The 25,192-nt window shown below is 42.9% G+C and overlaps 5 protein-coding genes across 7 annotated transcripts; 1 reads left to right on the top strand and 4 right to left on the bottom strand.

Moving 5' to 3' along the window:
• Positions 1 to 594: 594 nt before the first annotated feature.
• Positions 595 to 2,840, bottom strand: LOC125739041 (calcium homeostasis modulator protein 2-like). Its single transcript, XM_049008703.1, has 2 exons — positions 1,829 to 2,840; positions 595 to 1,007 (listed from the first exon to the last, which is right to left on the bottom strand). Exons 1-2 carry the CDS (start codon positions 2,369 to 2,371, stop codon positions 600 to 602), a joined length of 951 nt encoding a protein of 316 aa, XP_048864660.1. The 5' UTR covers positions 2,372 to 2,840; the 3' UTR covers positions 595 to 599.
• Positions 2,841 to 5,152: 2,312 nt separating this feature from the next.
• Positions 5,153 to 6,932, bottom strand: LOC125738605 (calcium homeostasis modulator protein 1-like). The gene is made up of 2 exons (XM_049007763.1): positions 6,101 to 6,932; positions 5,153 to 5,644 (listed from the first exon to the last, which is right to left on the bottom strand). The coding sequence occupies exons 1-2, from the start codon at positions 6,647 to 6,649 to the stop codon at positions 5,153 to 5,155; spliced, it is 1,041 nt and encodes a 346-aa protein (XP_048863720.1). The 5' UTR covers positions 6,650 to 6,932.
• Positions 6,933 to 7,951: 1,019 nt separating this feature from the next.
• Positions 7,952 to 12,690, bottom strand: calhm3 (calcium homeostasis modulator 3). The gene is made up of 3 exons (XM_049007428.1): positions 11,495 to 12,690; positions 10,379 to 10,634; positions 7,952 to 9,486 (listed from the first exon to the last, which is right to left on the bottom strand). The coding sequence occupies exons 1-3, from the start codon at positions 11,779 to 11,781 to the stop codon at positions 9,037 to 9,039; spliced, it is 993 nt and encodes a 330-aa protein (XP_048863385.1). The 5' UTR covers positions 11,782 to 12,690; the 3' UTR covers positions 7,952 to 9,036.
• A 342-nt stretch (positions 12,691 to 13,032) lies between these two features.
• Positions 13,033 to 18,107, top strand: LOC125738474 (inositol 1,4,5-trisphosphate receptor interacting protein). 2 transcript variants are annotated; one of them, XM_049007426.1, is made up of 3 exons: positions 13,259 to 13,765; positions 15,111 to 15,158; positions 15,475 to 18,107. In XM_049007426.1, exons 1-3 carry the CDS (start codon positions 13,687 to 13,689, stop codon positions 17,094 to 17,096), a joined length of 1,749 nt encoding a protein of 582 aa, XP_048863383.1. In that variant the 5' UTR covers positions 13,259 to 13,686; the 3' UTR covers positions 17,097 to 18,107. The 2 variants fall into 2 exon arrangements, with proteins under 2 accessions (XP_048863384.1, XP_048863383.1); XM_049007427.1 differs by lacking the exons at positions 13,259 to 13,765; positions 15,111 to 15,158 and adding an exon at positions 13,033 to 13,245.
• Positions 18,095 to 23,811, bottom strand: LOC125738476 (glutathione S-transferase omega-1-like). 2 transcript variants are annotated; one of them, XM_049007429.1, is made up of 7 exons: positions 23,705 to 23,811; positions 23,359 to 23,394; positions 22,321 to 22,429; positions 22,008 to 22,230; positions 20,216 to 20,317; positions 19,929 to 20,035; positions 18,095 to 19,794 (listed from the first exon to the last, which is right to left on the bottom strand). In XM_049007429.1, the coding sequence occupies exons 2-7, from the start codon at positions 23,384 to 23,386 to the stop codon at positions 19,644 to 19,646; spliced, it is 720 nt and encodes a 239-aa protein (XP_048863386.1). In that variant the 5' UTR covers positions 23,387 to 23,394; positions 23,705 to 23,811; the 3' UTR covers positions 18,095 to 19,643. The 2 variants fall into 2 exon arrangements, with proteins under 2 accessions (XP_048863386.1, XP_048863387.1); XM_049007430.1 differs by having other exon boundaries at positions 23,359 to 23,397; positions 23,705 to 23,799.
• Between the last annotated feature and the right edge of the window lie 1,381 nt (positions 23,812 to 25,192).

Genomic DNA, 25,192 nt, shown 5'->3' on the forward strand with positions numbered 1-25,192 from the left:
AAATGGTGTTTTCTGGGTAATAGTTTGCTGTGATGGGTTGTTCCCTGAGTTGTTCCCTGAGTTGCACCCCCAGCCCCCCAGGTTAGGCTCTGGACCCCCCATGACCCTGAATAAGATAAGAAGTTTCAGAAAATGGAACGGATGGATAATAGTTTGATGTGATCATGTGAATGTATGTTGAGATCTGCATAACAATTGTTTTTAAATGCTGGCGATCTGGCATAATCACGGTCCCTGTGACTAACGTGCTGATTTTCATAGGTGAAAAGGTGAGCAGTATAAAAGGCAACAGTGAAAGAAGAGATGCTAAAATTTGCTGTCATGCTTGTGCATTACAGATAGTATTATTAAAAAGTCCAGGCGACAGTGGGAGGGTGTCACACCCTACACCATGACCCTTTCTCTGTAAACTTTATCAACTGCAAATGCTACCTCAGCGTTTCTCGTGAATGAATGGCACCCTGCCCCAAAACAATGGTTATTATTTCTGTCTAGCTGCCAGGCCCTCTTACATAAATGCAGCAGAAAGTATAGAGGACAGATAAATGAACAATAAGGTACAAGTCGGTGGCTTCCTGGTGGCTGGGGGTCAGCTGCCATTAGCAGAGTGCATCCATCTCAGTAACTTCCACGTTATTATCTGAGCTGACAGCAGCCCATTTGTTGAGTTGGCTGTAGAGGGGAACCCCGTTCTTTTCCTTGTACAGGTAGACCCCTGTGATGTTGTTCCACTGGGATCGGGGGATGTTGTTCTGGGCTTGGTACTGCTCCAGTTGCTGTTTGTCCTCCTGCTCCAGTGCCACAAACCCAAAGAACTGCTTGACGCTCTCAACCGCCAGCAGTTTGGCGTGGATGCCGGCGGTGCGTTCGAAGATCTGGTCCTCGCTGTAGCGGAAGTTCTTCCAGTAAGCCTCCTGCTCGGCTCCCAGGGGGCTACAGCATCGCTTCAGGCAGAGCAGGAGGAAAAGGCCGACAGCGATCAGGCCGGTCAGCAGCCAGCCCAGCAGCTGGGGAAGAAGGGCAGGCCATAGGGTTTGCATGTCAATACAAGCAAGGGACGCGGAGTTTACAGTGGCTTCTGATGTTATGGCTTTATGAGACATGGCAGGGAAATTTTTGGAAAGATTTACATACAAACTGTGGTATCTGGTACATCCTCTGGAAAACAAATCATATTAAGCGGCAAGTAGGTCATCAGATCACTGAGCATGTGAAGACTGAAGGCTAAACTTATCCTGGATTGTATCATTAAAATAATTAAAATGTGCAAAACTGATTACTTTACAGTTCTATATTTAGCAGATACTTTTATCCAAAGTGACGTACAAGTGAGGCAAACAGCTAGGCTGAGCTCCCAGTGCATGTCCAGATACAACTGTAAGCCACACTGCAACAGACACTGCAACTTTTAACGATGAGGAAACTTGTTAAACATTAGTCTGCAATAAACATATTTCAGAATGGCAATAAAAAGTAGGGATATCGTTCATACAGAAACATATAGAAAATGTCAGCAAACATGATATGAGAGATTTTTAGGTGAGTCGACATTTACCTGACACTTTTAACCAAAGTGACTTATTGCCAGTGTTGGACATTTCAGGCCCAGAAGCTACAAATCCGGACCAAGGTTTTATTTCTACCACCCAGCTGAATACTCTGTGACTGTGACTCTTTAAGCTCAACTGGTTGGTAGAAACAAAATCCTGGTCTGGATTTGTAGCTTCTGGATCTGAAATGTCCAAAACTGCTTAGAGCAGACAGAAAGGTTACAAGACTCTATATGTTGAACTACAGGAAGACATTGTGATATAAGTAATTGTGTTACCTGAGACTCGTACTTCAACTGACGCTCAATTGCTGCCCAGAATAGCAAGACCTCAGCAGGTACATCCCGGCAGGGGAAACGTGCCATTATGTGAGGTGCGTAACCTTCCGGAAAGCCCTCCAGGGAGGCGGGGTCCACAAACTCACTGCGGGCACAGACGTAGGCCTCGCCACGGAGCAGCGAGAGCACAGTCCACGTGACTGGAGCCACAGCGGCCCGGCCCACGATGGAGCCCAGCAGGGCGAAGCCTGCCGGGCCGGTGAGGCGGCGGCAGAACCGAGTCCGGCATTCCGACACCAAGCTCCAGGTGTTCCGGTTGAGCATGACCCCGATCAGGAACAGGGCCAAGGCAGGCACCCCAATGGCCGCCAAGCCGTACAGGTAGTTTCGTTCCGGGGAACAGGGGCAACTGAAGGCGAAGATGTTGTAGGCTGTCTGGCTGGCGACCGTGCCCACAGCGATCAAACCGTTGAAGATCACCACATCTTTGCTCTTGAAGAAGAGGGACAGGAATTTGAAGTTCTCTGATATGAGGGCCGCCATCGTATCCGAGCATTGAGCGCGCCGAGGATCACAGAGTGCAGCTGACTGTTTAACTGCGAGCCTTCAGTACCAGCTTTCACAGAGCGATCGGCTTTGGTAGGTGAGGGAGCTGCAGAACCCAGTCCAGCTCAAGCTTCAGAAGGCATCTGGTCCTTGCAGTGCAAGGCATACTCTAAAAACCCTTGTAAAATTTCTGTGGCCTCCACGCACTTTAAGTATCCTAGACAAACCAAGTTGAGAAAACTTTCTTTCTGCAGTGCTCCTTACGGTTTAGATCACCTCGCCTCTGTCGGAAAAACCAGGTCAGAAATGCACAGGTTTGTACAAAAAAAAACAAGAAGCAGAGCGGATTTTAACAGCTGAGACGCAGAAGTGCCGGCGCAGGGAAGCAAAACCCGACCAACGCCTCACTCCCAGGAATTCGTCACTGGCAGGAAGTGTACCTCAATCTCCTCCCAAATGGAAAAAGCATGTTTCTACTGCAGACATGTGGCAGAAATAAGGATCCAAGATGGCTGCTGCCTGATTTGCATTACACACCAGGATGTGTGTCTTTGATTATGTGAATTGTTAGAAAGATTAAAAACTGATCTTAGGTATTCAGACCAAAATATAAATAGGCTGAAATGGAGCTAATAACATTATGAATGGGTTGATATTGTATAAACATTAAAAGGATGTAACAGAATATACGTGATTAATTTATTTTTTTTGGTTTCTTTTCTGTTACAGTCCAGACCGTGTGTGTGGGTGTGGACTGAGTGACATCATTGGTGAATTGTAGGTAACTGCAAAACACAGGATAGGAAGCCTGTTTGGACAAAAATTGACGCAGACAGTGATATCGGCAGGTTTCTGCACTCTGAATGATGTTCTTTATTGCAACTGTATTGATCTCCAGCGACTCACTGCAGCCTTCAGCCAAACACTGTAAAGAAGAGTAACTGTTCCTTTGTTGATATTTGTAATGGTTCGAAGATTACATGATGGTTAATCACTTTAAAAAGACAATAGGAAACATCCAGGTGAAAGTCCTCCATGTGACTCCTTTGTCCCCTTTTTATGATGTCACTTTCTAAGCATGTAACTGCGAATGGTCAGCAAATGAAAGTACTTTATATAAACCCAACGAAAACTAGGATGGGGAACAGATATCAAAGTACAAGGGGAAAATTAAACTATAAACATGCTTGTACTGTACAGAGAGTAAGTTCAATGTATTAACCACTGCATTTTTTTTTATAAATGATTCAGCATCTGAAGTTCTGTGACGACAGGTTCAGGAATGTGTTTGCTTTGCCTCGAGGGAAGAGAGCCAGCAGTCAAGGCACTTCATTAAAAAGCCCATTACAGTCTAAATTACATCATTATATAAATTAATCACATACATGAAAAGTACACATGCAAAATTAGACTGGCAGTTTGTACTTTGCTTTAATGCTTAAGGAAATGAATTCGAACAGGACGTCTAAACTTCCTTGATCATTTCTAATGTCCTTCTATGCATTTCACACACGCCTCACTTTTCATTTTACATATTCCTGAGCAGTGCTGTCTTACTCATATCATTACTTTTTATTTTGTCTTACGGATTTATTTTTGTTGTTGTTTTTACTATTTTAATCTTAGTTTTCTTTGCATTACGTGTTTCCCTTTTCCAGTGGAAAAAGCATTTCACTACACACATGTACAGTGTATGTTTGTGTATGTAACAAATAAATATTGAAACTTTAACTGTAGGCTGGTGTTTTTCAGGTTGAAAAGATGCTTGTTTCATTGATTTCCGATGTATGTCAGTTACTGCTGTCCGTGGGGCCCGCTCTACCTTTTCAGGGGCCCTAGGCAAAGCTTTATTAGCCCCCCCCTGCCCCCCACAAACATAACTGATTATCAGTTCACTTCCTTAACAATGCAAGTAATTCGGGGGCCCTAAGCTGCTGCCTGTAATTAAAAATTTCTTTGTTAGAAAATCAAGGTTAAATCCAATAATTCTTTGGATCTTTAGGCACTTAACCTTGTTCATATCAATCACTGTTAAACATATATTCTATTAAACCATGATGACAGGACTCCTCTGTGTCAATCACAGTCATAATATGCTCTGTTGTGGTCCACTTGCAAGTAAAAAAAGGATCCAGTCCTGTACATTATTTTGTGACATATACATTTTGGAAGGATTTTTCGGAATGACAAATATGTTTGCCATTTTCCAAGAAGAAATCATTCAGAACCACATCCTTTCAGTTAAACAAAGAAAATACCTCGTCTGTTTCAACATCCATCAGATTTTTGCAAACCATTTTTCGAAACGCCGATGCAACTGGTTCAGCTTTCTAATGCCAAGGTCCCTTTTAACGGTAAGTCATGCAAGACAAATGACAGTCGAGGTTTCCTCTGGTGACGCGAAGAGCGACAGAACTCCATGGACAGTGAAAGAGCACTTGTGAGCATGCATGTGTGTGACTGCGTAACTGAATGGGGGGTGTGAAGCCTGATAGGAGTTTATGGGCAAGCAGAGCTGCTTTGATGTCTGTCATGGATGGTGTGGTCCGCTTAGTATGTGAAGGCTTTCTCACTGCTTCTAACTTTCAATCAAGATTGTGGCTGATGTTTCCTAGCAGCTCAAAGTTCAGTGCCAGATCTAGGACAAAATCATTAAGTGTGCATCTAAGATTGGAATCGTGTGAAGGAACAGAATTCCCACGAACTTGCAGCTGAGGTTGTGCATAATGAATCTAAGGGTGCTATGGATCCTTAGTTCTGCTTGTAAACACAGATCTGTCAAACTTTACTGTAGTAGACCGCCCACTCCTTTTTTGGTGGGTCTGACTTTTGTAGGTTATTTGAGAAGCCATTGATGTTGATAGTCCCATTGGAGCTAAAGTCCTCTTTCTTAATATTGAGCGGTGGTTTGCAGGTGTGCCAGTTCCAGAGCACTTTGTTCATATCGTCCTGGGCTCGTATCCCCAGAAGTTTGTCCTCGTCGCCCTTCGTTTTTTCCCCCTCATCCTCGCTCTTGTCCTTTCTGTGGAAATGCTGCCCGTGGAAGTCCTGGATCTCGCCGCCGACGCTCTCGAAGTAGCGCTGGATGCAGATCCGGGCGAAGCTCTTGGCGTGCTCCGTGCAGGTTTCCTCGAACATCTTGCGCTCGATGTCGACATAGTGGGACCAGTACTTGGTCTTCAGGAAAACGGCCTGGGTGAAACACGGCCGGATTGCCCGCACCATGAAGGCCACCAGTGTTGTCAGCAACAAAAACGTCCAGCCGCAAGCCTGTCAGGTGGAGTACATCACAGACATGCAGCTGAAAGCCTCGCAAAGCCTTAGAACTGAACAAACAACAGGCGCCTCATGAAAGCAGTATCTGAGCATGAAAGATAACGACTCTTTCAGATACAGAACAGAGAATTTCACAATGCAGAGGATCAAACTATAGGATGGTCCTTGACCATATATTAACCCTATACGTTTACACAACTTAAATTTCATTAAATAATATATCATAACCAGGGGTGTCGTTAGGCCTGTTTAGGGGGGGCTTTATCCTCCTTAAATGTTTTATAGCCCGCAAAATAAATGTTTATTGATGACGTCATGAATAACTTTTTATATTTGCCATTGGCCCCCCTATCTATTCTCCTCTAACTACACCCCTGGTCATAACTCTATTTATCAATGCAATTAATTCACAAAAAGGTATAAAAAAATGTTTTGTTGTCGTTCTTGTACCTGTGATATACAGCGTAGGTACCTCGACGCAGCTTCCCTAGATACCACCTGCTCTCCGTCAAAGACGTCCTTGCAGGGTATCTTTGCAAGCAGTCTGACCAGGTCTGCTTTGGCCAGATCGGGAGTGCTGCCGTTACCGAACAGACGCAGGTCCAGATTAACGCTGAAGGCACACAGGAAACTCTTCCCGTCCATCAGGGTTACGGAGATCCAGACCACGGGGGCGATCAGTGATCTCTGCGTGATGGAGCAAAACATGTAGCGCAGCACCGCCGGGTCCTTTCGGCGCTGCCCCGTCGGGCGTCTCCACTCCTCTGCCAGCATAGACACGTTATTATTCAGCACAAATCCAAGCAGAAAGAACCATATGGGCGGAACAATCAAGATCCCGATGCCGTACGCATAGTTATACTCTGGCAAACATGGGCAATTAAACTCAAATGCGGAATATAACTGCGCGCTTGCAAGAGCCATTATCCCACAGATGCCGTTCATGAAAGATTCCTGGTTAGACTGCAGAAACTGGAACATCATACGAAATTTATCCATCTTGAATTGATTTGTTGTTCCTCCAGGAACAGAAGCAAAGTTGTTGAAACGATTAGAAAATTAACAAGACCACTAACAGTCGATTAAATATAAGCACTAGTAATTTTTATGGGAATATGTAAAGCGTTTTAATACACATATATGTAACCACAATATATTAGTGATGCAGTTCTGTTATTTTTTCATTCCCTTAGACAAGATCCATTAATAGTAGTTTTAAACCTGGGATACTTCAGTGCAAAGATTCAGAAAAATAGTTCAGAAAAGCATACGGCACATTGCATCGCGGTAGTATGTATTTCCAAAGCATACCTGTCAGTGACAGTGTAGGTTAGCGACGCACGCTTCTGCCGGCGATAAGCCCTCCCTTTGAAGGAGCTAAACAGGGTGGGTCGAAACCCCTCCTCCGCGTAATGGCGTGAGTTCGCAAAGATGCGGCTGAAGATAGAGATTCGCGTCTTTCAGTGGCATTATTCATAATCATAGACGAGTTGCCTGTCCTGCCCTTTCTACCATTAGTTTGCAGTTATTAGTGACGACTGTTTTTAGTAGTCAAACTGGGTAAAAGGGTGAATGGTACTTAAAAAAATACTTCTAAATTCCTTGAAAGTATTTTTCAAAAGGCATTCTGTTAAAACCAAGCCATGAAAAAATAGTGACAGCAAATTATGTTACGACTGTTAACTATCCAGAAATTATATACGTAAATCATAAACACAGTTAAATCCAAAAATACATTTCATCATGCTGTTCAGTAGTCTTAGTATTATTAAAATCAGTGCATATATTATCACTTTATAGTCAGGTGTATTTAAGTACATCACTGGACTAATTGCTGGGACACGCAAGCATGCAGCTGATTCATGAGAAGGTGCGCGTCAGATGACTTTGGTGCTGAAGTGACCCGCAGAAACCAAATCTGATGGTAAAGCACGTTTGTCTGCTTGACGGGCGGCCCCGTCTCTCGGCACGCTCGTCACGCTGAGGTAGCATCCTCTAGGCCAGAAGTCAAACCGCAAGCACCAGCCCATCACCCAGTTGGCACGTTCAAAGTCAATAAGCACTAGTCAGCCCAAAAGTGCTTTTATAATAATACAATTCATTTACTCTGCACAACATTTATCATAGTGCACATATGCGACATATCAAATATATTGTGTACATCAATCTACTGATATGGGGATATGAGTGATTGATAGCACAATAAACTATTCAACAATAAATTATTCTGCAATAAGTTATTCAACAATAAGCTATTCGACAATAAACTATTCGACAATAAGCTATTAGACATAGGGTTACTTGATGGAGGTGTGTGTGTTTGCCGATGAGGTTCCTGGGACGACTGAATTAGGGGTCGGTGAGCATCTACATACATCCTAGAGCTATTGCTCAGCAATGGGATCCGAGGCTAAGTATGCAAAAGCCGGCAATGACAAAGCCAGCGCATTCAAATAGTCTCGGGTCAAGTTAATCACATTCAAATATCTGAGGATGTCCACATGTAAACAAAAATCAGAGGTGGATGTAGAGGGGGGAGTAGGCTTTCATTGGGCTGGGGGGTGGTACAAAACAACCGCTTCTGCCTATACAGGGGCATTGGAGGGGTATGGAAACCAGGGCAGATGCAGGGGTCCAGCACCTGACAGGAGCCCTTGAATACAAAAAACTGGACAGAGGGGTCCAAAGTGATATTTTGTTAGATGGCCCAGAAGATTTAACCTGAGACCTGGGTTCGAGTCTGCCATGGCTCCATGTTTGTGGAGTTGCATGATCTCCCCATGTTGGTGTGGAGTTTACTCTGGTTTCCCCCCACAGTCCAAAAACATGCTGAGGCTAATTGGAGTTAACATGTGTGAGTGACTGATGTGTGAGTGTGTCCTATGATGGGCTGATGCCCCATTCTGGGTTGTTCCCTTCCATGTGCCTGTAAGCTCTGCCTCCCTAGCAAACCTGAGTAGGGTATGTAGTTTCTGAGAATGGATGGATGATTGCAAGTATGGTTTTTTATTTATAAAATTGAGGTTCCCCTTGCGGGGACCAAAAAAATGGTCCCCATGTCAAAATTACAGTTTTTTTCACATTGTAGGGACATTTGGTCCCCATAATGTAATATACACATGACCCCCCCCCCCCCACACACACTGCTATAGCTGTTTTATAGGGCAATTGTTCATCTTATTTTTCTTTTCAAAAGATTTATTAAAAGTGTCATTTTCCTTCATAGAAATCACAGTGAACACAGGTACAAATGACAAGCATTCTATACCAGCCATGATAAGGATACAATGATCACAGGAGATGACGGTACAAAGACATACAACCCTCAGGGCCTTAAACTGCATCTGGTCTCTCAGGATCCACCTTCCAGGATTTCATGGCAGGAATTAAACATCTGAGAACAGCGTCCGGCCGTTGTGGTCTTCCCAAGTGATGCACACTTTGGGCTGATGTGCAGTCTTCGTCACATCCAACTCAGGTCTGCAAGAGTACCAGGTATGGAGCACGCGGTCCACCTGTTCGTCTCTGGTGATTCCGTGGAGATGGTCCTCATCCTCACACTCCTCATCCCGGTGACTGGGGTGGCAGTGAGGGGGGGGCAGCTGAAGCCGCAGCTGCATGTCCTCCTGCATGCTCTGGAAGAACTGATGGACACACTTGCGGGCGAATTCCCGCGCGTGCAGGACGCAGGTCTCGTCAAAGAGCTTCTGCTCGATGTCTAGGTAGTTGCTCCAGTAGCGCGTTTGCAGGAATGTGGCGTGATCGAAGCAGGGCTTCACGACTCGGCTAATGGCTCCCAGGAGAATAAGGAACAGCAAGATGGACCAGCCGATGGCCTGTACAGGGAAACCAGGCAACTAAAAAGTGCAAAGCGGCACTGAAGGGCAGCCTTAATATTGTCATAATTACATTTATAATGGAAAACTGCACAATTATTTCAATACATAATATTTATACAGTCAATCAGATTAATTAGGTTCTTGGTTTGTTGGAAGTTGCTGTGTACCTCCTGCTTCCATACTGCTTACATTCATACCTGGGCTTTCACTGGAAGCTCAGCCTAGCTGCACTGATGCCTTGTTGACTCCTTGACCTCAGCTTTGCAATATGCGATTGGCCTCATTTTGATCATGTTTGCTATCCATCCATCCATCCATCCATCCATCCATTTTCTGTAACTGCTTATCCCTTTCAGGGTCACAGGGGATCCACAGCCCACCCAGGGTTCCAGAGGCTATAGGCACAAGGTAGGGAACAGCCCAGGATGGGGTGCCAACCCATCACAGGGCACACTCACACACCAGTCGCTCACACACCAGTCACTCACACACCAGTCGCTCACACACCAGTCGCTCACACACCAGTCGCTCACACATACACAACTATGTGCAATTTGGCAACTCCAATTAAGCTGATAATGTGGGGGGGGGGGGGTAACTGCAGCACCCAGAGGAATCTCCCGAATGACATGGGGAGAACATTAAACTCCTCACACCCCGAGGTCCCAGGTTCCGGGGGTGTGAGACAACAGTGTTAAGCACTGTGGCACCATGCCCCTCCCCCACAAGTTAAAAGCCAAAAGTAAATGCAATTAGTTTTCATAGCCGTTTAACAAAATAAGTGGAAAGATGGCTATAAATCAGAGCATTAAATTCTGAATGCTCCTCTTACACCAAGAGAACAAGTTTTCAGGTCCCTCCCTGAATCGGAATATAGACGAACGCTGACCTGTGAGTAGCAGCGCACATAGCGAGTGACGGCCTTCCGGAAGGTGCTGTTATGAAACACCGCGTCCTCTTTGCACGGCACCTTGGCCATCAGCCGGACAAGGTCCATGCCGGTGTTGTTGGGTATCCCTGTGAAATGCCGGGGGTCCACACTCATGCTAAAGGCGCAAATGAAGCACTTTCCATCCAGCAGTGTGACCAGCACCCAGACCATAGGCGCTAGCAGGGATCTCTGCATCATCGCTGAGCACAGATACCTGAAACGGAAACGCGGCCTTAAACGTCAGTGCGCACCCCCAGATAACGCTCGGAAATTCACTCAGGCAGTGCCGACACACAAACCACAACTGTTTACCAGAGGACAGGACGTGAATTTCATGAGCACCATTAATTATTGTAACTGCATTAGCTGATTTGCTTTTGATAAAATTATAAGGAGACCTAACTGCAGAACTCCTACCTAAGACAGCCTGCAGACGTCACATTCTTTATTATTCATTACTAATTGAGCACTGTTTTAATTGGCCTCATAGACAATAATTCCTTGTATATACCATAGATATTGCGTTGAGATATTAAGATATTTGAATCTTAATATTCTAAGATTCAACATTTTATGTGATACTCTTCATTGTACCTTTTATTTACAGCTTGACATGCTTCCATTGATTTTTCCATGTCAAAAGTTTAAACGTAGATTGGTTAGAAAGGGAACATTTTATATTTGATCTTGAATAAGAACGGAAGTGTCCCTATTCCGGGTGTTTGTTGGTTTGCCAGCTGCGACTCAAAGCGCATTATCTTTGACACATTAAAATGACGCTTTTGTAACGCAAACTCGAAACTAGCTGTAAACAAACTGGAAAGGTTCACTTCAACATGCCTTTTTTTGTTTTCAACCTTACCAGCAACCCAAAGAGCATTATAAGCATTAGGACTGCATTTTGAGCAAATTAACAAAGCTAAACGTAATAGACATGACAGCAGTTAACACTATGTATGCGATTTAAGCATCGTGCCTATTATACACACACACAAATACACTAAGCATAATTAACAAACCTACCGATTTATTCCAATACCACCAAGTGAATAAAACAGCAAAACGGAAACTTACTTGACAACAGCTGGATTTTTCGTTCTCTTCCCAATTGGTCTTACCCATTCCTCCATCATCACCCCGGTGTGCCGGTTTATAATCACCCCCAAGAAAAAGAGTATTACTGGAGGCACAAACATCACCCCTAATGCGTATAGCTTGTTGTATTGGGGAATACAAGGACAGTTAAAGTCGAAACTGGTGTACAGCTTCACGCTAATCAGAGCCAGTATAACACAAATCCCGTTTGAAATCGATTCGGAGTTTGATTGAAAATATTGCAACACCAGTTTTAAACGGTCCATAATTCACTTTCAAATATTATGTTACGATTATTAGGCTAGATTTTTGTCTGAAAAATTAGGCTTATTTTATTTTAATGGTATACTATCTTTGTTCTTAATTTTACTTTGCTCTCAAAATATAACTTTTAAAATATAATTCCACAAATTAAACATAAAACATCGACATTAAAAATTAAAGTCTTATTTAAGAAATCGCGGTAACCGTCGCAATCATCGATTTTTAATCAAACGAATATCTACACTTCTTGATAATATACACTAATAATGCTGATCGAAGCGACTAAAGCAGTTCTCCTCTGGGTGACTAATACCTACGCAAGGCTTGGATCGGTTGCTGAAACCTTCCAGACACCTGTCACAAGAAACTTCCCACATATTCTAAATAGCTTTGAAGCAGGCCAACCTTTGGCTGACAGCGCCTCTCGTGTTGGTCTGGGCGTTTTTCAGCTTTCCTTTTCCTCATTACTTGACTAATCGAATTGGTGCAGTCGTGAGGGTTATTGGTGCGAATATAATCATATAAACTTTTGATTCTGTTAAGCCTACCACTACCGGGAATAAAATGCAACTATGACTGGGTAATTGAATATTCGGATTGCACAAACTAGATGGATATTTCACATTGCAAAATGTTGTTGTCCTGATAATTAGGACATTTAAACCCGGTTTAAATAAAACAAATGCAGTCTTCATAGGCAAGATTGTATTTCTGCGGAACATGAGATTGATGTTGAAACTCACATATGTCATGATTATTTCCAGAAAATCAATATGAGAGAAGCGCGATTAAATCCAGCAAGTGCTTCTGGGATATCGGTATTAGTGTGACAGCCGTATTTTGTACACCCCCGCCATAACATTCAACCAATCACTACAAATACAGAGAAAGAACAGCGGAACACCTTCAAACTGCGCATGAATTAAGCCATTGCATGCTCAGATAGATAGAAACAAAAATGCATAAATATCCAATAAGCTGAAACGTTATTATAATAAACTAAATGGAAACATTTCCTATAGTCACCGTTGCCAGATGTGGATGCAAATAGTGGAACACGAATTTTTTTTTTTCGTTTTGGGCGTCGAGAAAATCAGGCTTCTTGCTCAGTTCCACCCCTACAGCCTAATTTCAGGCGGTCACACCTTCCATAATCTCTTCCTTTGTGTTTAGTATTGAATCGCCCCTAAATTGAAATGAGGCGATAAAGAAAATCAGCAGGCGGTCATCTAAGCAAATAAAAGAGACTCTATAGCAGAGGCGCCCCCCTTTAAAGCGGATGTTTGTGTGACGGCCGGGCTTTTTATAGGAGAGGGAAAATGTTTCTCATGGTCAGGGCAGTCAGGAAATGAGTAAAAGCTGCCCTGTACGAACATACGGGCGAGGAAGACGCAGAAAGGCGGCTTTGCATCTCATGGCCTTGCATATGACGTCTTCCGATTAAAATGAGCATGTTTTGTCAGAAGGTCGGTATGTTTTTGTTGTTCCTTATTTATTATTCCTTAGATTTTCATCGTTATATTAATATTGAATAGTAGCAGTCCGACGTCCAGCGCACAGAAGCTGGTTGGTTCTGAAAATGTTGAGATTGTTGTCCTCGATTACTTTAAAACTTATAATTTTATTTTATTTTTCTCGGGCTAATACAGCTATTAACCCGATTTCTTTGTTTCTCGTTTGCTTTGTGACTCGAAACTAGCTGGGGTAATTGAGTATATGGTGAATCTGTCAGGAAGTCGCACATGCGTTTCGCCCGCTCAGGAACCACCGCTAAGTTACAACTGGAAACAAGTATTGTACCTTTTTACGTCTGTATTCAACGATTCCTATTGTAAAAAAATAAATGCGCATTTGTCTAGTTTTATTTAACGAGTTATATGGCTGCGATGAGGAAGTGTTAAACGGGCATGTTTAGGTTGTACCAGTTCCTGCTTATTCTTAAGTCAAGGTTTAATGAAGTGTGGTTTGCGGTGCCCACTGTTGCTGGTAAGCGGAATAAACATATATAGCTCGTTTCACCTGAAATATTATGTTTTCACGGTGGCGTAAAATACGAATGATATGCGATATACGACATACTACGCCGCAAAAACAAATAAATGTATCATATCCGCGTTTATTTTTGGCCCGTATGGTTTATATAAAAATGACAGATGTGCATGTACAACACAAAGGTACACAGTCCACATTCTAGAAATTATAACCATGTTGAAAGGGAACATTGAAGACGTGACTTAGAGCCGTGAACAGCCTGGGTGAGACAGTGACGTGCGTACATTCAAATATCAATTTGTTCGCGTGCTTCATTATTTTGTATGACAATATGACGTTATTTTAAGGCGATGTACCCAATTTAAAGAAAACATTTCGCTGAATGGGAAAGAATCCACTGCGGTTATCGGTGTTGTTTCCTATAGATCTGAGATTTTCCTGAGCAAACGGTGTTACAGTGTAACAAATCTGACTTTAAAACAAACATTAGTACCTTCACTCTGGCTCGATTGAGTATATCACATATTTATCCCGAGAACTCGTCCTGTAAAACAAAGATAAGACTTTAAACAGAGCCTGTTTTTGTGCTGATCTTGTTTCACTATAGAATGATTTACTTTGCCCAGTGCAAAAGCAATGGCCATTAACGACCACTCAGTCCTTCAAACTTATTTTTGGAAAATGTATCTGTTTGGCATCCATTCTTATCAAGTTTTCTGCTTCTTATCAGCAGCAGGTTCTGAAGTACAACTTAAACACCAGGAACAAGTTTTGCACAGAACTTCCTTCCTCTAAAAAGTCTGTACCAACAAAGTGAATGTGAAGTTTGCAGACTCTTGCATAACTCAGAGGACCTCTCCTTTGTGAACCTAAATCTGTTGTATTTTATTGTTAGAAAGCAAAATTGAACTAGGCACATAATTGCCATATCAGGTAGAATGAGCCATTCATTGTGGGGGGGGTTAATGGTTTTTGATTCCACAAGCGTATTGAAGGATCAAAGTTTTATTTGGGAATGTATTGTGCTACAGCAGACCCTTGAATGTTATCTGGTTTCCCCTCTATGCTGGCTCCTCTTGGAGCAGGACAGTGTCACTCCTCTTGCCCCACGAATTCCTCGTCAGGCCCCTGAAGAAACTCTTGGCCTATAGGTTATCGACTGTGCTACTACTGTTATATGTAGTCTTCTTGAGTTACAACTAAGTATTTTTTTAACACAATCATGCATTCTTAAAAATAGCATTGAATTATAGCCGTGTACCTAAAGATAAACGTATTACTTTCATAATATGTTGAAGCTGTTTTTCTCAACCCGGTCCACATTTTCGCTCCCCCCCAGACAGTCCACATTTTCCCTCCCTTCCGGCTCCCAGCCGACCTGTACCAGGTACATGGTGTCCTTGGCTGCTTTATTGTTTGGTTCGGGTGTGTCACAGAGTTGGGAGGGAGCATAAATACGTCTCGGAGTCCCTGAGGACTGGATTGGGAAACACTGTGTTAGAGAATATAATCATGATGAGGCAATATGCAAGTATGATAAAAGACGATGAATTTCACTTGAAAGAATAATGCAAATTACAGGGTAAAGTGAAAGCAAAGGTGTGTCAGTGGGGTGAGGGTGTGTTTGCTCACTCACACAAAGGTCCATGTTTCAAGATGGTGTTGTTGAACAGTGGTGATATCTGGATCTTCTATCCTCACAGATACCCCAGTGACGATGCAGGGGGCTCTCGTCCGTATGTGTGTGGTGGTGGCTGCCGCCATCCTCAACCACCCACTCCTCTTTCCGAGTAACAATAACAGCATCTTGGAGCAGGATGCCGAGCTGCTGGCTCGCATGAGGGAGCATGAGGAGCTCCTTCAGGCCCAGCAGCTGCTGCTGGAGGTGGAGGTGGCTGCTGAAGACCAGAGGGAGGAGACCAGCTACAGCTGGTACTTCTGGAGCGCACTGTCTCTGGTCGCCTTCCTGACGATCGAGCTCTGCAAGCAGGAGTACGTAGACCCGCACGCTCGAGATCCTGGTCTCGAGGATGAGGACGCTTTGCCAACCGGTGCCACGTGTACCAATAGTCTCTTTCCAGACAAAGGGCTGCTTGGGGATTTTTATGAGAGATGCGTAAAAATGTCTGCCCACGAGAACTGGAGAGTGCAGGAGTTTGTGGAGGGTTTTTCGGACGACCTGCTGGAGGCCTGGCGTAGTGTCTGTGACAGGGAGGCAGACATGGAGGTGGAGGACCCAGTGGGGGTGGGGAGTATGTACGAGGGATGGAGGGTGAGCAAGCCCTTGATGTGCGATCTGATCGTCCCGTTCGCCCCCCCGGAGCCTTACCGCTTCACGTTCCAGCTGTGGTGCACCGGGAACGGCGACATCCCCCCGGATATGCAGGGTTGCGGCCGGATCCAGGTGGTGCAACCCGGCGAGGACGGAGGCGGCTGCCTCTGCGGCAAAGCCAACCTGGGTGACGACCTGCTGTGCCTGCTGCATGGCCGAAACGAGAAGCCCGTCGTCAGCAAGGCCGCCGGGGACCTCCTGTGCTCCAAGAACACGTCCTACCTGGCCAAAGACAAGGTCATGAAGTGGTTCCAGATCGCCGTCACGAAAGCGTGGGGGCGGATCTCCCACAAATACGACTTTGAGCTGATGTTTCGCAGCCTGGACTTCCCCGGTGCTCTGAAAGTGCGCTGGCCATCAGGGAGAACAATCGTCCTGAACATTATACCAGTAGTCCAGCTGGAAGACACCGATGCGTACTTTGTCTCCCACTTTCCTTCTGAGGACCACAACTCCTCTGATATGTACTGGCCCATTTCCTTTGCTATTTATGAGAAAAATCTACTAAAATATTTAGTCAAACGCTTGCCAGGTGACTCCTGCCACCTGCAGTGCCTTCAAATTGTGTGTTTCCTGCTTAAAAAGCAAACAGGCTTGACTGGCATGAGCGCGTTGACGAACTACCACCTAAAGACGGTGCTGTTGCACCTGCTCCTCAACCGACGGGTGACCGACTGGGGGGGTGCAAAACTGGGGGCCCGGGTATGGGACCTGCTCGGCTTTCTGGAAAGCAGCCTGCAGGAGAAGCGGCTCTGTCACGCACTCCTGGGAAACCCCAAACTGCCCCAGGAATTCCCCTTCCCTGTCATCTTCCGGACGGTGGAGCCAATCAATCTGTTACGACCCCTGGTTCTCCAGAGGCAGCGGTATGCCAGCATGGTGGAACACTTCCGAGAGATGCTCAAAAACGCGCCGGTGTTGATACAGGAGTATACGCCCCCGTTCTCCATTCCTCACCTGCAGCAAACCCCCAGCTCAAGCAATCAGGCATAGAGTCAGCGTCTCCAAGAACGAGCGGGTTGACATTGACCCGGAAAAACCTCAATGTTGCGGTTCTAAAATTCAGTTTTATACATTGTAGCGTATTTATCAGGAGCCAACCAGGTTCCTCTGTACTTTTTTTGCTCTGATTTTGCATTTGTTGCTACCCTTCATCAGTGTGGAACATGTCCTGGGCCGAAAACACATAGTTTTTTTTTTTTTTTTTTTTTTTTTTTGTAATTTGAATGTTCATTTCTAACGCAGCACTGAATTGCTTCATAGCACTGAAACAATTTCAATATGGTGTTGATAATGTATCATACCACAGAATGGTATTTAAATTGTATTACTGGTAAGAGATTTTGTATGTTACTCTTCCATCTGCTGTTTATGAAGGACGATGGGGAACCTGAAACCTGTACTAAGCAGTGTAAGTTCGAGGCTGCCAGTCCAGTTCAGGGCCTAAGATATGGTTCTGCTGTGTTGTGCTGGTAGAATAATGCGTTCTGAATATCCGTGTAAAAGCAGAGAACTCTGTACTGCAGCTCTGTTAGCTGGATGCTTCTCCAGAGGGAGCACACTCCGTTCTCCTGTGGTTTGCTGCAGGAACTCTGATAGACGTGCCTTTGCAGGGCCGTTGTAGAGGCGGGTTTCACAAAAGGAAGGAAATTACGAAGCGAAAGTAATACGCCCTTCGCTCATCGACTCGACTGAAGAGCCCGTAAGGTCCCTCCGGTGCTCACTACACCCAGACGCCTGGGACACGGGGGCAGTTTGGCCTATTTACACGTCTGCCTGCCTGCCTGCCAGTCGGTTAATATATTTAAATTATACCGGAGTTGCATCTGGAGTAACAGGACACACCAGCAAGTGAAGGCGCTGGTGAAAATGTCATCTTTGTGTTTTAACTTTCGTTTTAATATTTGAACTGTTACATGTTTTACCATCGGGTAGAAAATAATTTTTGGAAATGTGTTTTTACACTTGTATTTTTAAAAAAATAAAACACAGAGATTCATTCATTTTATTATAGAAACTATATTTTGAATTTTAATACAAAGGCTTCTAAATCCATCCCTTTTTCGACTCTATTCAGTACAGGGTTGGGGGCGGTAATTTTAAACCATTAAATATTGTGAAGTATTATGGACTTTCCACAAGCGTAGGATTCAAAGGACATTTTAAAGCACACTAGAACATTTTAATATGCTAGGTTACTTCCAATAATCCCCATTGCACAATCATATCACATTATTTATTAAAAATCACTGATGCATCCATACTAATCATGTAACCAAGAGTAGATCATCCTGCAAAGGGTTTCTTTGATGCACACACATACAGAACAATAATATTGGATTATTGACTTTTCACAGGGAGAAGCCATAGATATCTGACAGGAAGCCATTATCTGAAAATTTCCATTGTTCAGACATTGTAATTATTGATGGTAATTGGTAATGATTAAAAAGTGTCTGATGTCTGAGGCTGAGCCAACTGGGAAACACCCATTTGGCAGAAGGAGACTGTCCACCTTTGTTTACCCAAGTTAGACTGATGTCACATTTCTACAAATCAGTAGCGACATCTTGTGGATGTTGTCAGCAGTGCATCTATGATTACTAAGGGGTTGGTTGAATTTCACTTAACAACATAAGAACTATACAAACGAGAGGAGGCCATTCGGCCCATCAAGCTCGCTTGGGGAGAACTAAACTAATAGCTCAGAGTTGTTAAAATCTTATCTAGCTCTGATTTAAAGGAACCCAAGGATTCAGCTTGCACTACATTATCAGGAAGGCTATTCCATACTCTGACTACGCGCTGTGTAAAGAAGTGCTTCCTTAAATCCAGCTTGAAATGTTCTCCCGCTAATTTCCATTTATGGCCACGAGTTCATGTATTTAAACTAATGCTGAAGTAACTATTTGGTTGATCAGCATCCAAACCTGTTAGAATCTTCCCCCCTCAGTCTCCTTTGCTTGAGACTGAACAGATTTAGCTCAAGTAACCGTTCCTCGTATGACATTCCTCTAAGACCAGGAATAATTTTTGTGGCCCTACGCTGCACCTTTTCTAAGGCAACAATGTCCTTTTTAAGATATGGTGACCAAACCTGCACACAATATTCTAGGTGAGGTCTCACCAAGGAATTGTATAATCTTAGCATTACCTCCCTTGACTTAAACTCCACACACCTGGAGATATACCCCAACATCCTATTGGCCTTTTTTATTGCTTCCCCACACTGGCGAGAATGGGACTTGCAAACCAACCAAATATGTATTATTTTGCTAGTGCAATGAAGAAGCGAGGCATAAAGTAACCCACACACTATGAAAAGGAAACAGGAGGCCCAACAGTAGAAATTTCAGTATCAAATAAAACATTTAGAAAAAAATCACTTTATCGTCATGCAAACCATCCCAACAACAACTTGGTCTATTACAATCACAATCACCATAACAGATATGGAATGTTACTTGATAGAGAATATACCTGATTGATTAAAAAAACAGAAAGCCATAACTCAAAGACAAGAACAGGCAAGAAAAATCTCTACAGGCCAAAGTCAAAGTTGGGGTTGCCATCAAAGAAGCTCTTGAGGAAAGCTTTGTGGGTCTTGCCATCAAACATGGTTGCCTTGACAGTGGAATCCTCAACCATTCGCTTCATCCACTCCTTCAGTAGAGGGGTTGTATCCAAGAGGCTGGAGAAACAGTGAAACATTTATGCTCCACAGCCGTTCTAGTAGATCACATTTTAAAGACCGTAGTATGATCATCACAAAGTCATGCAGAACACATAGGATCTTAGATGTTATGGGCAACAAGCCATACTTACTGTGTCACTCCATAGCCATCGACCCTCTCAAACCAAGGCCACATCAAGTAATCGATCATAGTCACAGAATCTCCTCCAAAAAACTTTGTCTTCCTGCCAACTAGAACCTGGAAAGCAGACATACATGCACACATGAATCCGGTAGTAATGCAGCAGGAAACTCAGACAAGTAAAATCCGCATGCAGAAATTACCCCAACATTTGTTTTGAAGGAATGACGAAATCCAACACTACACTGCATTACAGCAATAGATACCTCAAGAACGCAATACCAGGTCATCACAAACCTCATTGAGTTTGACGAATTTTCCTTTCAGTTCTTCTTCCTCGGCAGACGTGTCCTCACCCTTGCTCTTCCCAATAGGGATTTTATAAAAAAATGGAACAACCTGAAGTAGAATGGAACAGATTATTGTGAAATCTCAGATGGTCCATGCGATCGGTCGCTCCCACTCTGGAGAGTCACAGACCAAAAATTACAGCAGAACCAACAACCAGCATTCAATGAACTGTTTGATATGGGTGGTAGAAGAGAGACAAAAGGAACTAGAAGAAGATGCTGTCAGAACAACAAAATTTATTCCCCATACAGCCCCCCTCCCCCCCCATCAAATCTTTTCTCCTCCCACATCACCCAACTTACATAATTTCTTGAATTACTATTTGGATCAACTGAGAATGTCAATAGATTTGCAATCACGTTCACCAGACCTGCAGGTGTTTTTTCATGTGCTGACCTAGAGCTAACTGACGCAATTAAATTCCCCCATGATAAATTTTGCCAGCCTGGCACCAGGGGGAGGGCAGCACGCAATAAATTTCGGCAAACAAAAATCCACGTTTAATTAAAATATATAAGCTTTGTTTTAGAATATTTAGAAAATCAGTTTGCCCAACAGAATCTGAGAACCACTAACCTGTACTATGTTCTTAAGAATTCAGAAAACATACACGGAATACTGTTCTCACAAGATGGCTGCTACAGCCTCCCATTCCATCCTCTACCACCCCCTAGCACAGCTACTTCAGTTTAGGGGTGATTTGTCTCAGGGGCATGAAGTATAGATTTTCATCCATATAATGTTTTTGTGAAATGATAATAAGATCCAAAGATCAAATAGAGTTATATCCTTTTCAAAAAGTCAAGCATTTTCTGCAGTCACCCTTCGCTTTCTTGCTCCAATTTTGGTGCAATTTGTCTCTAAATTTCCAGATGTTAGTCTACACAGTATTTTTTTCAAACTTTGCAGACACACCTGTGAAATAGTTACTGCCGCTTAAGTTTTGGGGTAAATCGTCTCAGAGCAAGCTTTTCCACTGCACCAGGTACCGCAGTTTCGTATGGAAGTTTAACCTATGAACATTTTGTGTCTCCCGTGCTAATCTAGCATAAAGATCACAGTTCCTGTTGTGTGGTGAAAGTGACACAGGAGCTACTAAAGTTACAGAATGTTGTCCTGAAATGCTGGGGACCGTAGCGGCTGGACCAGGCCAAGGGGATGCCCACGTAACACCTTGCTGCAGCAGATAGATGACCATTTCTGGAGGGTGGGACTGGACCTGGTGTGTGTGTGTGTGTGTGTGTGGGGGGGGGGGGGGGGTCACCAACTGGCATCCTGAGGTGTCGCATTGTGTGCAAAAGTATAGTACCTGGTGCAGTGAAAAATTAGCCAAAATGAAATCAGGTGCAGATCTTCACCCATACAATGGTGAAGTAATAATGAAGTAATAAGATCCATTAATTAATTTTTGACATCACATTCATGAAGTTAAATGTCATCTGTAGTCACCCTTCCATGTGCTGTCACAATGTAGCATTACTTCAAATTTGTGATTGTCTCAAAATTTGATCAGTTCTAGATCATCACCCCCCGCCCCCCCCCAAAAAAATATATGTTTTTTTTACAATGAGTTTGACTTTTTGAGTTATCGTGTTGAGAAAATGTCTGTGGCAGCAGTGGTGGACTGGTGCCAAAGCCACATATATCCCCGTCCAGGGAATATGAAAAATGGGAGGCTAATGTCCAGTGAATGAAACATGGTTTTGACACATATGTTGAGCTACAGGTGAGTTACTACCTTGGAGAACTCCTCAAGCAGCATCTTCTGCTGGGCCTTCTTAAATGGGTCAGCTGGAAAGAGCTTCTTGTCCTGAAACATTTCATCCAGGTACTCACACGTGATCGGTGATTCACAGATCAGCTGACCTTGCACAGTTTCCAAAACTGGAACGGTACCTGCTGGATTTTTGTCAAAGAACCAACTAGGCTTGTTCTTCAGATGGATGTTAATGACTTCATAGCTGAAAATGAGAGTGTGATGGTGTTCATTGTCACCTTTGAAATGTAACAGAAATTGTTATAGCAGCGGTTGTGATTAAATCAAAACTCACTTGATACCCTTGGCATTGAGCACCAAACGCGTCCTTTCAGCAAAGGGGCAGAACCTCATACTGTATATGCGGATTTGGGAATTGGTCACTGGACCCGGAGCTGGGGATCCTATTGGTTTAGAACAGGAGGAGTGATTCAGAGGAAATAATGGCACAAAGGGCAACGATTATTAAACAATCATATTTTAATGCCATTTTGATTGACCACAGGCTTTATCATTTGTTTTCTCCCTTTATTATATCGAAATTAGAAAAACGATGCATACATTATTTGCCTGCAGCTTTACACAAATGTTAAAACGTAAAAGAGTAAGTAAGCAAATATACAATTTACAGGATCGAACAAAATCAAAACAATCCAGATTGGCTCCAGCTCAGGGGCTTTTGATGTAGATAATTTTAGGCTCATAATGGAACAATATAGATTTGTTGTAAGATTTCTTGCGCGAGCAAGAGTCTGAAAGCGTGAGTAGGATGCATGGGCGTTGGCAACCCTGTTAATTATTTTTTAAAAGTTAGGTTAAATAAGTAGGCAATTTTACACGATCACAATGAGTCAGCGAAAACATTGGCAATCAGGGCCTTACCCAAGATTTTTAAAATAGCGAAGTTAAACTGTTAGGTGTCCTAAGATTGGCTATTGGAGTCGCATAAAAAAACACTGAGGACATGAACTCGGTGTCCTCAGTGGCAGGTACGAACATGCTGGCAATGAATGTCATAGCTGTCAGCCTGCTGTCTAATCTGAAGTTCCTATCTGAAAAATCATCTATATTTAATCTGTAATTTTCGCAGTTTTCTAATGTACCTAAAGGTAATAAAAACCAGTTACTAAAACAACTTAACATGGTATTTCAGTTCATTTTGGAAGAAATGTTTGGCACTTGACATAACAATTATTCATTACTAGATAAAATAACGAAACCAATCTTAACCCTCATGAACTTTGATGAAATGAATATGCAATAGCTTTACACTTTTTGCTGCCACACACTTTTTAAGAGCCTGGTATATTAGATGTAGGTAAACTGCGATTACCTTGGACGAGACATTTCTGCGAAGCCATTGAGTAACCTGCTGGAAACCACAAATTTGTATAAGAATTAAGGCAGTAACGATAAATCCTCATAATGCATACAGTGACTGTTCCGAAACCAAACATTTCAAGTTGAAATGAAAAATCAATGCGTTAACTAAATACCTAAAAAACTGTACACGAACATAAACACACAGTTCCTGTTACAAAAAAAGAGTAAAATTTAAATAGTTATAAATAATTGCAAACAGATCTGCCCCTCTCGACGTAAATCTAGGTGCGTTCTTTATTCTTTCTTAGCAAAGTTTACTCAAATATTTCTACAGATATTACAGGAAAAGTACACACTCGAGTTCACGCTTTTCCGCCGTCAGTGATCCGCACTGCTCACGGAAAATGGCGGAGAGTCACGAACGTTGAAGGCCCGGAGCATTTCTAGCCAATCACTTAAATAATGCTGGGGTGGGCGTGGCTTTTGGGAATGTGAACAAACAACCCAACGCTTTACAGAAAGAAAAAAAGCAAAAGAAAGGTTTTTTTCTGACTGCTGTATTACCATAGATACAAAATTCCTACAGGTATTTTGTATATGGATGTTGTTAGGAAAATTAGTAAGTCGGGTAAAGTAAGATACCACTGTATCGTAATACTATATTCCTAAATTGAAATATATATTCCTGCTGTTCATATTGTACAGTTACGTGCAGGGATGTTGGCTTCACTATAGGCTGACTTAGCATGATGTCCTATTTATCATGGGTTCCATGGGGCCCTGATTATTTATACATCTGCCATTCTTTGTATTTTGTGGTTAATGTTAAGAACAGAAGGAAAATACAACGCATAATTTCTGCAATATACAATGCGTTAGATAATTTGATAAATAATTTGAGCATGTTGCTAGTGGATAATGGCAGTCGGCCTTAAATAAAGCTGAAAAAGAAAAACAGTCTTTTGTAAATTACAGGAGTGGTATATTCAAAGCACAAATAATCCCGTTAAATCTTGCAGAGTAGCTATGACTCGGCAAAAAATATTTAATGAAAACAACCAGCATGCTTTGTGAGCTGTGAGTCATTAAGTGTATCGAATCATACAGAGTTTGCCAGTGCTCTGTGTTCAGTTCCAAATAGTACAACTAATCTCCTTCTACTATAAACGCCAATGGAATATAGAGAAGAAGAAACAGTGCCCCCTACTGGGCAGCCACATGTGAAGTGTACGTGGGCAGCAAAAAACGGGCATTTACTAAAGGCGTGCCATAGAAGTGTCTATTGTGTATAATCCCAAACCAGATCACAATGCAACAGGCGGGTCCTCTTAGATCAAACTGTATTTTGGATTGCAAAATAAAGGCTTTTAAATCCATTTAACTTCTAATTGTTTATCTAGTACAAGGTTGGGGGGGGGGGGCTTTTACATTTTGAATCCTTAATTTTTGAACTCTCACAAATTATTTTGGGATTTTCCCAGCTGGATAATAGAAAAATTCACAATGCGTGGTAAGTTCAAAACCACTTGTGTGAATAACATGACCGTATACTACATTCTGTAGTAATGGTGAAGTCATGGAGACATTTATACTAATCATGTAACAAAGACTAGATCATCCTACAAAAGGTCTCCCCAGCAGACACATACAGATCAATTTAGTATGGGGTTATTTAACTAATTTACATGAACCAAACATAGATATCTGACAGGTAGCCATTATAAGGCTAGTGAACATTTTCATTGTCATAACCTTGTAGTTATTGATATATAACTTGTAATTAGTTACAGTTATTAATAATATAATGATAAAAAAAATTATGAGTGCGCCAGACAGCAAACTGG

Source organism: Brienomyrus brachyistius, chromosome 3, assembly GCF_023856365.1.
Source record: "Brienomyrus brachyistius isolate T26 chromosome 3, BBRACH_0.4, whole genome shotgun sequence".
Lineage (NCBI taxonomy): Eukaryota > Metazoa > Chordata > Actinopteri > Osteoglossiformes > Mormyridae > Brienomyrus > Brienomyrus brachyistius.